Source organism: Crinia signifera, chromosome 8 (genome assembly GCF_055691185.1).
Source record: "Crinia signifera chromosome 8, ASM5569118v1, whole genome shotgun sequence".
NCBI classification, from domain to species: Eukaryota; Metazoa; Chordata; class Amphibia; order Anura; family Myobatrachidae; genus Crinia; species Crinia signifera.
The window spans coordinates 9,105,779-9,119,420 of record NC_139224.1 but is presented as its reverse complement, the minus strand read 5'-3'; the positions used below and the strand labels follow the sequence as shown (position 1 = coordinate 9,119,420).

Here is a 13,642-nt window from a genome sequence, read left to right as displayed (position 1 = left end):
GAGGATCGCTGGTTTTCTGCAATCCTAGCTGTTTAACCCCCTCGCTGGCCGCTCGCTGCGGCATTAAATACACTCCTATGGGTCATGTTGGAGGATATACTGTGGCGAAACCTTTGTTATCAATTACCCAGCTCCCCACAGGTGATGACAATCATACATTACCACGGAAGTGCAGGAACAGAGCATTTTCTCCCACATGGAGAGGGTCAGGTAGGCAACCCTGTAACACCAGACAGAAGAAAATGTTGCATTAGTGTCCCCAGCTCTGGGCCGCATGTCAATGGATTTCCGGTCTGATGGCGTGCTGTCACCATGGAGACGGAGAGGTTACTCGGGACAACCTTTTATCTCAGAGAGAGAGAGATTGGGGCGTTACTGGTTTACACAGTTCATTGTGGACCCACCGCCACCTCTGCATTGCTGGTCAGTCAGTGAGAAGCTGTCCGCTACCGTCACACATCTGCCCAGCTGCAATGCCTGTACCCTGGCCATTACACCTAGCTTCATGTAACTAGTGTTACCAGGCTTCGTATCCAGGAGCAAATAGATACTAGTATTATGTCTGTCTGTGGTACATGAGGGTGGGAGTTCAAGTCCCCTGAATGACCTTGAACTCCTGCCCTCATGTACCACAGTGTTGGGGTCACAGTAGGGTTAGAGAAAGGAACTTTGCTTCAGCCCAAATTCAGAATCATGGCCCTGAGTCACAACAATTATTAAGACATGGGGGTAAATTTACTAAGAGGGTGATTCAGTCCCGCTCGTTGTGGGACGAATTTACACCCACTCGTTGCGCATGTGCAACCCCCCTTACTGAACGCCTTTGGTGAGTTTCACACCATGGTGGGAGGAATTTGGGCGGGGAGGGGGCTGGGGCACTAGAAAGCCCAGGCATGTGGGTGGCGTTTACCTGGTCGTTAGGCTGGGAACATATGCAGCCTAGCGCACCGGGCTGAATCAGTCCCACAGTGGAGCTTATATAATACAGTACCTCATGTACAGGTGAGCAGGCATTTGGGGAATACCGATCACAACACAGTAACTTGTGACTGTTGGTAAAACGTTACATACAGGAGCTACAGACACCGTGAATTTTAGAAGAGGAAAATGCAATCAGCTCAGAGAAACGTTGGGGCTCGTAGGCTGGGAAATGAGAAACCAAATGGGAAATTCCTAAAATACTTTACTCAATACAGTCATTGGCGTATCCGTACCAGGTGCAGAGTGTGTAATGCCCCCGCACCGCTCGCCGTGCACCCACATAACTGTAACTTCCTCCACAGAGTCCTGTGTCGGCCCGAACTGCAGAGCATATGGGGAATGACCAATTTCCCCGTAATTTGCACACAGGGGCCATGATTCCGGAGACCAAAACAGGCACAGTAGAGTCTAGTTCAGTGCCAGAGAGGAGGGGTCTGCGGTAGGGTGACCAACTCATCCCTTTAATCCGGGACACATATTAATTACACAGGTTCTGTGGCTGGCTTTCACCTGGTTTTAAACTGCCACAGAACCTGTGTAATTAATATGTGTCCCGGATTAAAGGGATGAGTTGGTCACCCTAGTCTGCGCAGGACCTGCACACGTACCCCCTAATCTGTTATATTGCCCCTATCTACTGCCAACACATGTCCTGGAATAACAGAAGCCCACCGTGTACATATAAGAGAGGAGGAAATTATTTCATTAGACCAGAGATGGTCGCTGATGAGAAGGAACCTCTGCCGGGGGAGCCGCAGAGGTAATCAGCTGGTCGCAGGGGCAAGCTCCTGCGACCAGCGATAAGAATGGGGCTGAAAACGGGAGCGCGCACCTGACAATTTATCGCCGGGGCACACTCCCATCGCCAGCGACCATATTCCAGTGATATCAGCCCCTATCGCCCCCGTGTGTACACAGCTTTATTTAGATTCCTTGCATCATTTTGTCAGAGAAGTTTGCGCCTACCCACCACATCCGGAGACCTCATTGGGTAGGTCCCAAACATTACAGAATTATGCAAAGAACACCAACCTTCCTCTGCCGAACTGCGGAATTTATTGCAGTCGTCTGGGTACCCAGGAGGACGATGATCGGGAACCTCAGGTGTAGAAACTAATGAGAATGCTGATCTTGGGTGAAATGTAATAGGGTGAGACATACTTGCCTACTTTTGAAAACGAGTTTCAGGGAGATTATAGTTGGTAATAGAATTTTGCAAAGCGCCCCATTGAGGGGCGTGTCATGCTCCATCCAAAGGACGTGTCTAGTTCCACATATGGAGAGATTGTGAAAAGAGATTGTGAACGTGGCACCTAGAAGCGTGGGTGTGTACTGCTACATCTGAGAGGAATCTTCTAAAATGACTTATATCCAAATGTAGATGAGCCCCAAAGCAGTTAGTAAGAGCTACTATACTTGGTAACGTGCTGGGAAATGGTGCTGATGATTCAATGTAAATGTATCTATCTCTCACTCCCCCCCCCCCCCCCCAAAAAAAAAAAAAGTAACAGTGTAATGTGGGCTAGCTGACATGAGGGAGATTGCTAGACTAATGAGGGAGAGAGAGAGATTGCTGCTATGTCAGGGAGTCTCCTCCAGAATGCAGGAGGGGAGGTAACTATGATGTAACAGTGTAATGTGGGCTAGGTGACATGAGGGAGATTGCTAGACTAATGAGGGAGAGAGAGAGATTGCTGCTATTTCAGGGAGTCTCCTGCAGAATGCAGATGGGGAGGTAACTATGATGTAACAGTGTAATGTGGGCTAGGTGACATGAGGGAGATTGCTAGACTTATGAGGGAGAAAGGGAGATTGCTGCTATGTCAGGGAGTCTCCTGCAGAATGCAGGCAGGGAGGTAACTATGATGTAACAGTGTAATGTGGGCTAGGTGACATGAGGGAGATTGCTAGACTAATGAGGGAGAAAGGGAGATTGCTGCTATGTCAGGGAGTCTCCTGCAGAATGCAGGCAGGGAGGTAACTATGATGTAACAGTGTAATGTGGGCTAGGTGACATGAGGGAGATTGCTAGACTAATGAGGGAGAGAGGGAGATTGCTGCTATGTCAGGGAGTCTCCTGTAGAATGCAGGAGGGGAGGTAACTATGATGTAACAGTGTAATGTGGGCTAGGTGACATGAGGGAGATTGCTAGACTAATGAGGGAGAGATGGAGATTGCTGCTATGTCAGAGAGTCTCCTGCAGAATGCAGGATGGGAGGTAACTATGATGTAACAGTGTAATGTGGGCTAGGTGACATGAGGGAGATTGCTAGACTAATGAGGGAGAGATGGAGATTGCTGCTATGTCAGGGAGTCTCCTCCAGAATGCAGGAGGGGAGGTAACTATGATGTAACAGTGTAATGTGGGCTAGGTGACATGAGGGAGATTGCTAGACTAATGAGGGAGAGAGGGAGATTGCTGCTATGTCAGGGAGTCTCCTGTAGAATGCAGGAGGGGAGGTAACTATGATGTAACAGTGTAATGTGGGCTAGCTGACATGAGGGAGATTGCTAGACTAATGAGGGAGAGAGAGAGAGATTGCTGCTATGTCAGGGAGTCTCCTGCAGAATGCAGATGGGGAGGTAACTATGATGTAACAGTGTAATGTGGGCTAGGTGACATGAGGGAGATTGCTAGACTAATGAGAGAGAGAGGGAGATTGCTGCTATGTCAGGGAGTCTCCTGTAGAATGCAGGAGGGAGGTAACTATGATGTAACAGTGTAATGTGGGCTAGGTGACATGAGGGAGATTGCTAGACTAATAACAATAACAAGTGATATAACTGTGGGGTAGATGTATGAAGCAGTGATAAGACAGTGATAAAGTGTCACCTGCCAATCAGCTCCTAACTGTCCCTTTTTAAACCCAGCCTTGTCAGGAGCTGATTGGCCGGTGATAAAGTACCGGGCACTTCATCACTTCTCCTCCCTTATCACATACATACATCGATAATGGTATGATAAATGGTGCTCCAGTCAGTCAGCTCCTAACTGTCACTTTTCAAACTGTTCCATGCTAAAGGAAGCTGCTTCATAATGTCCTCTCCTTGTTCCCTCAGCGTCGCTGTTTGTCATCGCCATGCTCCTGGGGAGTCTGAACAGCTGCTGTAACCCGTGGATCTACATGCTGTTCACCGGCCACCTCTTCCACGATCTCCTGCAGCGCCTCCTCTGCTGCTCCGCGCGTTACCTGAAGTCCAGGCAGCAGGGGAGCGATCTGAGCGCCAGCAGAAAGAGCAACTCCTCAACCTTCGTCCTCAGCCGGAAGAGCTCCAGCCAGAAGAGCATCACTCAGCCGTCTATGGCGTGAGGGCACCCCGGCCAGAAGGCCCCCGGCCATGCAGGATGGGGTAACACAGCGGGACAGTGGAGAAGGCCTTGTGGGCCCTGAGCTAAGCAGCGGACTACCAGCCCTGTCTTCATTTCCTTCTTGGCTCCAAGACGCTGTGTCTATTAGGAGGGAAGTAATATAATGCACCTTATAGGGTAGCTGTCACCTACGCACAGTGGAGGCAGCCATTTTGTGTGTGACCGACAGGTACAGTTCTAATGACGGGGACGGATTGCTACAGACTACCTTAATATGGAAACCTGTGGCCTGGAGATGGACAATCCTCGGTTTTGCACAATGAAGAAGAACTTTTCAGGTTAGGGGGAAGATGAGTGGAGAAGTTGCCCATAGCAACCAATTAGGGAGTGTACTTGATAAATGCTAGGTAGTAGCTGATTGGTTGCTATGGGCAATGTCTTTAGGAGGTCTGAAACATCTACCCCCTTAGGGACTAGTTTGGGGTATGTGAGGACCTAAGCACCCCATAAGTCACTGTAGAGATTCACCTGTACTTATTATTACACAAAAATGTCTGTAATACATCAGTGGTGCAAGTAGAGAAAGATTCTTAGTGGTACTGCGCAAGGAAAATTGGGCGTGGTCAAGGCGTGGCCATGTGACATGAGGGGGAGTGGCTACATGACAAAACTTTAGAACACAATGACATTTCTGTTTGGGCTTGTGCGTTGCACACAAAATGTAGGGGCCGGATCAAAGTGTAGGAGCCAGACAAACCATAAATAGGGGTATTGCACGCCGAAGGCCCACGGCAAAAATCTACACAGTACTGTCTGTTACATGTCACACACCCAATACATATTACCCATAATGCCCATTACACATTATGCCACACATCGTAATGCCCATTACACATTATGCCACACACTGCAATACCTATTACATATAATACCACGCACTGTAATGCCCATTACACATTATATACCAAACACTGTGATGCCCATTACACATTATACCAAACACCGTAATGCCTATTACACATTATACCACGCACTGTAATGCCCATTACACGTTATATACCAAACATCATAATGCCCATTACACATTATGCCATGCACTGTAATGCTCATTACACATTATACCAAACACCGTAATGCCCATTACACATTATGCCACGCACTGTAATGCCTATTACACGTTATATACCAAGCATCATAATGCCCATTACACATTATGCCACACACCGCAATACCTATTACATATAATACCACGCACTGTAATGTCCGTTACACATTATATACCAAACACTGTGATGCCCATTACACATTATACCAAACACCGTAATGCCTATTACACATTATACCACGCACTGTAATGCCCATTACACGTTATATACCAAACATCATAATGCCCATTACACATTATGCCATGCACTGTAATGCTCATTACACATTATACCAAACACCGTAATCAGGGCCGTCTTAACAGCAGTGTGGGCCCCTAGGCAAAGAAATGCACTGGGGCCCTTACCCATTCTCCCCTCCTAGGGGTGGGGGGTGCTATCAGCAGCAGCTTTGATGTCCCACGGGTGGCAAGGGGTGCTCTATCTTCCATTCCACATTTAGGACCTGGAGCAGTAACTTCTGCTAATTACTCCTTTACTGCACAGGTGGTGGGAGGGTGAACACAAACGTGTGGGAGGGGGCACTGAGCTGAATGAAGGGTCCCTTGTAAATGACTTCCAGGGAGGTAGGGGGTGTTTGATACGCAGAGGAGGGTTGGATAATGGAGTGGGCTTAATATTCGTCATTTTCTGGTAGAAGGGCAGCTTGTTTGACTGCAGATATCGCCATTATCTGGAAATAGATTTCTTAGCCTTCAATAGTATAAAAACCTAGAGTCCCAATTTTCAGGAGGTGCTGGGAACTTGGGGATCAGAGATCAGGAGCCAGCGCAATCCATTGGCAAAAATATAAAATTGTACATCTGACGTTTGGAGCTGGAGCAGGGACTGGCTTCTGGAAGGCTGATATCTCATGCTCTAGGCATGATAGAGACAAGATGCTAGTGTCAACAGAAAGGAGAGAGTCCCAGCTTTTGGAATATGCTCTCAGAAAAACTCTAAGTCAGAGAGAACCTGAGAGATATGACTGGGAAGTGTAATTAATAGGTCAGATCTGGACTGCTGCTTTGAAGTTGGATATCTCCAGTTCCCCAATGCCGATCTTCAAAATTCTGGTATCCCTGGAAAAAGGGCATCCTCAGCTATCATGATAGGGCCCTTCTACACCTTGGGCCCCTGGGCAAGTGCCCATTAAGCCCATACGAAAAGACGGCCCTGACCGTAATGCCCATTACACATTATGCCACGCACTGTAATGCCTATTACACGTTATATACCAAGCATCATAATGCCCATTACACATTATGCCATGCACTGTAATGCTCATTACATATAATAACACACTCTGTAATGCTCACTACATAATATGCCACATAAGTGCCGCTTACCTACATGCTCATTGCTATGGGTTTCATGCTCAATGCCAGGGGTTTTAATGTTTCATGCTCGATGCCAGGGATTGCATGCTCTCCACCAGGGGTCTCATGCTTTCTGCCAGGGACTGCATGCTGTATGCCAGGGGTTGCATTCTCTGTGCCAGGGCCCAGGGGTTGCATGCCCTCTGCCAAGGGTTACATGCTCTGCCAGGGCTAGCATGCAAATGCCAGATGGGACATGACAGCAGCTTGTCGCTGTAAGGAAGCCAGGCATCAACTGACAGGACATGCTGGGATCTGTAGTTCCACAGGGGCCCCTAGGAGATTCCACATTCTGTCAGGAACTACAGATCCCAGCATGTCCCGCCTCTCTCTATAACCCCATAAGCGGCTGGGCCATTACCTGCATGGCCTTTCCAGCAGCAGCCGGTGCAGCGGGTCCCCGGTCAGTGCCTCCCCCATCAGAGCTCCTGGTTCTCCCCGTCCCCCGGCATGCAGCAGTCCGATGGCTCCGACCGGCCTCCACCCACTCCTCCTTGGCCGGCCACTCATGAGAGTCCCCGGCTCCCTCCGCAAACTCCAGGCAGAGGCGCGGGCAGACGAGAAAGCCGAGGTGTTATGCGCCTCCTCATGCACCGACTGGGCCGCGCATGCGCGGTAAGCGTCGGGGTAATTTGTTATGGCGGTACAGGGTACCGGCAACCATATGTTTTAGTGGTACGCCGTACCACCCCGTACCGCCATACTTGCACCACTGCATCACTCACATATCTCACCTACACAAGTATCCCCCCTCACTGAATCCGCCACTGTACACTAGTATCATTATGCCATCTGGTATCTCTGTGTGGATTGTCTATATACATGCAATATATAACAGGCAATGACACCAGGTGTCACCTCGGAATGGCGCTGAGGTTTTAGTACCTGGGCAGCCGCGTCTTTTGGTAATGAAGGAAATCCAGAGAAAAATTAGTCTAGTTCAGCTTAGCACCTTTTCTGTTTTAAAGAGGTCTATGCACTAAGCCTCTGAGAGAGATAAAGTGGAAAGTGATAAAGAGAGTACCTACAGACAGCTCTTAACTGCCATGTCAAAGGATGTGTATGAAAAATTACAGTTAGGAGCTGCTTGGTTGGTATTGTGGGTTCTATTTACTTCCATGGAGTTAAAGTGGATGTAGATTAAACACCGGCCAGTCACTTCCTAACTGCCATTAGAAACATGGCAGTTAGGAGCTAATTGGCTGGTGCTTTATCTCCCACCACTTTATCTCTCTACAATGCTTAGTAAATAGACCACTTTATCTCCATCCACTTATCACTTTTCAAGGCTTAGTACATCTGCCCCTTTTATCTGTTAAATCCATACCTCCAACCAATCAGGCAGCTGAGCCTGTGAACCCTGCGCGATGAAGGGGGGGGGGGAGGGGGGGGCCTTGGCGCGGCTTCAGGGGGATGTTGCACTTTCCTAAGAGTTTAGGAGAACAGGAAATAACCGCTATCTCCTCACCGCAGTTTACCTTGCTTCAGTCGCTTTTTTTTACCCCTCTACCCTCCGTTCTTTTATTCTGTGGCGATGAAAGGAAATAAGATTGAGGTGCATGCTGGGTAGGGAATGAGGCTGCTTTCATCCTCCGCCGCCTCTGGCTACCAGCACGCCGCGCCTGATACACAATCCTGCCCTAGGTAAATGGTGTGACAGAGAAGGTAAGATTAAGGCTTTCCCTAGGAGGAACAAATCCTAATTGGCGCAGACGGGCGAGGCGCGAGCCACCGCTGCATTCATGCCTTTAACCGCAGAGCGGTGAGGCTTCTGTAAGATCTTTGTCTCGTTATGAAATTATAAGCTGAATTAGCCACGTAAAATAATTATACCGCCTTCGTTTATTTTTTTTTATTACGGGAAATAAAGTAATGGATCAATTGAATTAATGGACGTCAGTCACACATAGCGTAATTGTCACTAGAAGATGAGTCATTTCCGGCGCAATTGTAATTTACAGCATTATAAAATGATTGGACGTTCTGTTTGTAAAAAAAAAACAGCAGAAGCGTGTAGCTGCTGAGCCAATCAGTCAGGAAGCTCCTTTGTGGTCATGTGATGACAGAGGAGGCGGAGACAGGGGGGGGGGGGGTCAGGTTGTGTCTCATGCTGTAACTATTCCACATTCTGTCTGCTTATTACAGAATTTGTCATGTTACCAGTAATTGCATGGCACTTAAATAATTATTAATAATAGCTTCAGTCAAACCTCTAAGAAAAGATTAACGACCGGGTGTTTCTTCGTACAGACAGTGATTTATGGCGAAAGGAGAAAACACATTTTTGCGTAGAATTGCACCTTTATTATTAATATTAATTACTACTCAATCGGCAAATGGTATAAAAAAAAACACAAAATCTGTTTGTTTATAATTTTTGCACATTAATAAGAATGCACTACACGTCCAAGTTACCCCATAGCAATATTAACGGGCTGCTAATAAGAAACAGGCTTATGAATGTTATATTAATGGTGCGTGTAATTGTTACTGATGGGCAATGTTGCATTAATCACTGTGTCACACAATAGGACTGGCGGACTGTGCCCGGCATGGCTAACCAAGCCCAGCAGAAGACGCAGCTTGTTTTTCTGGGGTTAGGATGCAGTGCCAAACATGATCACATTAGACCACAGGTTCTCAAACTCAGTCTTCAGGATCCCACACAGTGCATGTTTTGTAGTTCTCCTCCCAGAGTCAAGTGAAATAATTGGCTCCACCTGTGGATCATTTAAAATGTGTCAGTCAGTAATGAGTGCACCTGTGACCTGGAAAACGTGCACTGTGTGGGGTCCTGAGGATCAACTTTGAGAACCACTGCATTAGACAGTCATGGTGGTTGTGGTGGGGGTGTCAATTTGTTGATGCCTCTTCCCTCGTTCCCCATTGCAGGATGAGACAACATAGAGCAGTTATGTCCAAACTATGCTCCTCTAGCTGTTGTCCAACTACAAGTCCCATCATTCTTTGCCACACCTTTGCTATTAGGGAATGCTAAAACTTTGACAAGGCATGCTGGGATGTGTAGTGTCAGAACAGCTGGAGGGCCACAGTTTGAACATGCCATAGATGTCTGTGTTCTGCACAGCCTTGGCCATTGTTTCCTCAGCAGACCGAGCCTTATATCCGATAATCCTGCATACCGCAGTCACGGAGAGCCTGGATTTAAGTTTTGCCACCTGGTTCGGGAATCAATGAGGCACATTGGGAAACACCAAGGGACTGTCAGGATGGGAGCGGGAGTATCAGGGCCTCACAAACATGTCTGCCCAACTGCTCTCGCCACTCAATACATCAAGCAAAGGGTCATAAACTCAAATAATGTCACCATGGTAACAGCATTCACACACACACAGGTGAGGCCTCCATATCGGGGACTGAGCCGCCTAGTAATACACCGGTATGCTGTCAATTCAATAGAAACTGGTGTTTGTGAGGAAACACATTACATTAAGAAACACACCAGTGAGGCACGAGCCACCTTGTGTCTCAAGCCTCAGCGATGTCGCCAGTAAAACAATAGTCCGTCATTGATGAATCCTACAAAGTGACTGCACAGATGAATGTTATCTATGTTTATGGCTGTTTTTCTCTTTCCTGTGGACTGGTCACTATGGGGTCTGTAATAATGATGCGCAGAGGTAACAGGGTAATGTCACCGCGTATACACAATGTCACCTCATCGCAGTGTCTATCTGCTCCTCCACACAGCTTCCACTTATGAAAGAGACGCTCACACAAATGTTTATTGTTGCACAGAATATCATTCCCTGTATATGTACGTACGAATGTATTGTATATAGATATATATTAATATATAAAAGAGTACTATTAATCTATTTCATTTCAGCGATGAGAACTTCTGTATCTATATATCCAGCATCGAGCTTTGGGGACCACACGTCCTGATTCCAGTGCAATATCTGTCATCATTATCCCTCTAGTACACAGATTCTCAAACTCGGTCCTCAGGACCCCACACAGTGCATGTTTCTCAGGTCTCCTCACAGAATCACAAGTGAAATAATGAGCTCCACCTGTGGATCTTTTAAAATGTGTCAGTGAGTAATGAGTGCAGCTGTGCACCTGCCGGGTGACCTGGACAACGTGACCTGTGTAGGGTCCTGAGGACCGAGTTTGAGAAGCCCTGAACTAGTACAAGGCAATCTGTCTAATCAGCGTATAAGTCTCTCTGCCCCCTACTCTCGCCGGAGGCTGCCATTTTGTCTCAGTTCACAATGGTATAATGATATCACGGAGGTATTAGGTACAAGGTGCCTGATGCCTCCCAGATCACTATGGGTCCTAGTGAATTGATATCCAGATTTCTGCTGGGCATTCATTCTGCCTCTGGGTTGACTGGGAGACTCCCGAATGTTGGGGAGCGCTCCCAAGCTCCTGACATTAAGGCCCCACCCACTTCCTTAATGAAGTGGGTGGGGCCTTAATGATGTGATTTCTCCATCAATGGTAGAATCATGGCCACACACCCCTGTGATGTAATGATGTATGCAGTACCCATCACATTGATATGCCGCCCGCACCAACCTACCAAAAATGGGCACATGGGAGTTATCTCATGCACACTGATCTCATGGAAGAGTTCTCTTTTCTGTTCTGTACATAACTTGAGATTCCAGATACATCTATGTTTAATAAATCTTGTTCCTTAAAACCAGAGAAGAGTAATGATTTATGTGGTTGGCATTTGTGTGTCCGGAGACAATAATACGGATTTGTCGATCGCAGATGGAGCAGATTTCATTTGAGTTGCTCCTGGCAATAGAATCGCTATCCGCCGCCGTTTGCTATCCGACAGAAGGGGGCGTGCACGAGACGCTCACGCACAATGGTCTGTCAGGGCCCGTCGCCACCCTCCACAGGCTCCCCGCAGCTCCACTGTTGCTGCCAGCAGCCCCCACTAACCCTGCAATCTCCCTGAAGTGGTGATGGGCAGGGAATCCTCTCCCCACCGCCGCGCTGACGGGGACTCACACGCTCGTGCATCCCTGTCAAATGGAGCGCCTGACCGCCAGCCTGCCCCAGCTCAGGGGATCTGGCGATTCCTCAGGCTGGCAGGGAGGTGTCTCCTCTACGTTGTTTTAGGACTACCGGAGGAAAATAATGACTTCAACAGCGTTATGAAAAGATATTGGTGGGTTAGGGTGATCCGGAACCCTGCTGACCGTTGGTGACCGTAAATGGATGATCTGGCTCTTCGGGGTACACTTCCCAATAGCAGTGAGCAGGGATCAGTGGCTGAGAAATGCGTGGGAGAAGTAATTATTCTTACATAAATACAGTTACACCCATGGTTTTTTTTTTACTTTTAGTGGACTTCAACTCTTCCAAAGTTCACCAACATTGACGGAACCACCTGAAAAACCTATAGTCGCCCTGGCCGCTGCTGGGTTGCTTTGCGAATGCGATCTGTCGCCAACTTGTCAAAAATAGCATGGAGTGGGCCAGGCTGGAGGTAGGGGGAAGGTAGGGACAATGGCTGTCAGCATGCTGATTGGCAGATACCTGGAGCTACCCACCAATCAGAATGCTGGCAGAATTTCACTTTATGGAAGTTTCTGAGAAAATGGCATAGGACAGAGCTTGACGGGTGGCAGGCTCAGTGCTGGACCCCATAGCAGCCTCAGTGTGAGAACCCATAGCAGCCTCAGTGCGGGACCCCATAGCAGCCTCAGTGTGAGAACCCATAGCAGCCTCAGTGTGAGAACCCATAGCAGCCTCAGTGTGAGAACCCATAGCAGCCTCAGTGCAGGACCCCATAGCAGCCTCAGTGTGAGAACCCTTAGCAGCCTCAGTGCGGGACCCCATAGCAGCCCCCTCCCCTGCTCACCAAGTAGTTATGAGGAATAAATAGACATTTGTGGGCTCTAGAGAAACATGTATAAGGGCCACATTACACAGAGTTTTAGTTTAGACTTTGCAGTGTAGAATATCAATGGGTCTCATCATTATCCCCATGCTGAGGTGGGCTCCGGAACTCTGCCAGTCAATGGAACATCCAGCTTTTATCTCCCCAGTCTCCAGCGAGCAACGCCGCAGTATATATATTGGTAGTGAGCTTTGATGCGATGAATAGATAACTACACGGTGATAGAAGAGGTATCATTATACAGCATCTGTCTGAGAACATGTCAGCAGAAGTCTGCGGAGGGGAATGTTACAGTTATTATGTTAGTATCTGTTTATGGTCATCAGATTAATGATTATTATTATTATTACCAGTTATTTATATTGCGCACACATATTCTGCAGCGCTGTACATAGATACTAAGTGATACTGAGGAGGTAATGAATTAGCGATCTATATTACAAGCTGATGTAATACCTGGTGTAATACCTGGCCTGATACCTGGTGTATTACCTGGTGTAATACCTGGTGTGATACCTGGTGTAATACCTGGTGTGATACATGGTGTAATACCTGGTGTGATACCTGGTGTAATACCTGGTGTAATACCTGGCCTGGTATCTGGTGTAATACCTGGCCTGATACCTGGAGTAATACCTGGCCTGATACCTGGTGTAATACCTGGCCTGATACCTGGTGTATTACCTGGCCTGATACCTGTGTAATACCTGGCCTGATACCTGGTGTAATACCTGGCCTGATACCTGGTGTAATACCTGGCCTTATACCTGGTGTAATACTTGGCCTGGTACCTGGTGTAATACCTGGCCTGATACCTGGTGCAATACCTGGTGTAATACCTGGTGTAATACCTGGCCTGGTATCTGGTGTAATACCTGGCCTGATACCTGGAGTAATACCTGGCCTGATACCTGGAGTAATACCTGGTGTAATACCTGG

At 47.7% G+C, this 13,642-nt stretch overlaps 1 protein-coding gene across 2 annotated transcripts in view; it reads left to right on the top strand.

Moving 5' to 3' along the window:
- OXTR (oxytocin receptor) overlaps positions 1-11,490 on the top strand; it is a 30,276-nt gene extending 18,786 nt beyond the window's left edge. For both annotated transcript variants that reach the window (XM_083155709.1, XM_083155710.1), the window contains one exon: positions 4,043-11,490. In XM_083155709.1, coding sequence (XP_083011835.1) covers positions 4,043-4,293 — 251 coding nt within the window. In that variant the 3' untranslated portion in view covers positions 4,294-11,490. The remainder of the gene's footprint in view (positions 1-4,042) is intronic.
- The last annotated feature ends 2,152 nt before the right edge of the window (positions 11,491-13,642 follow it).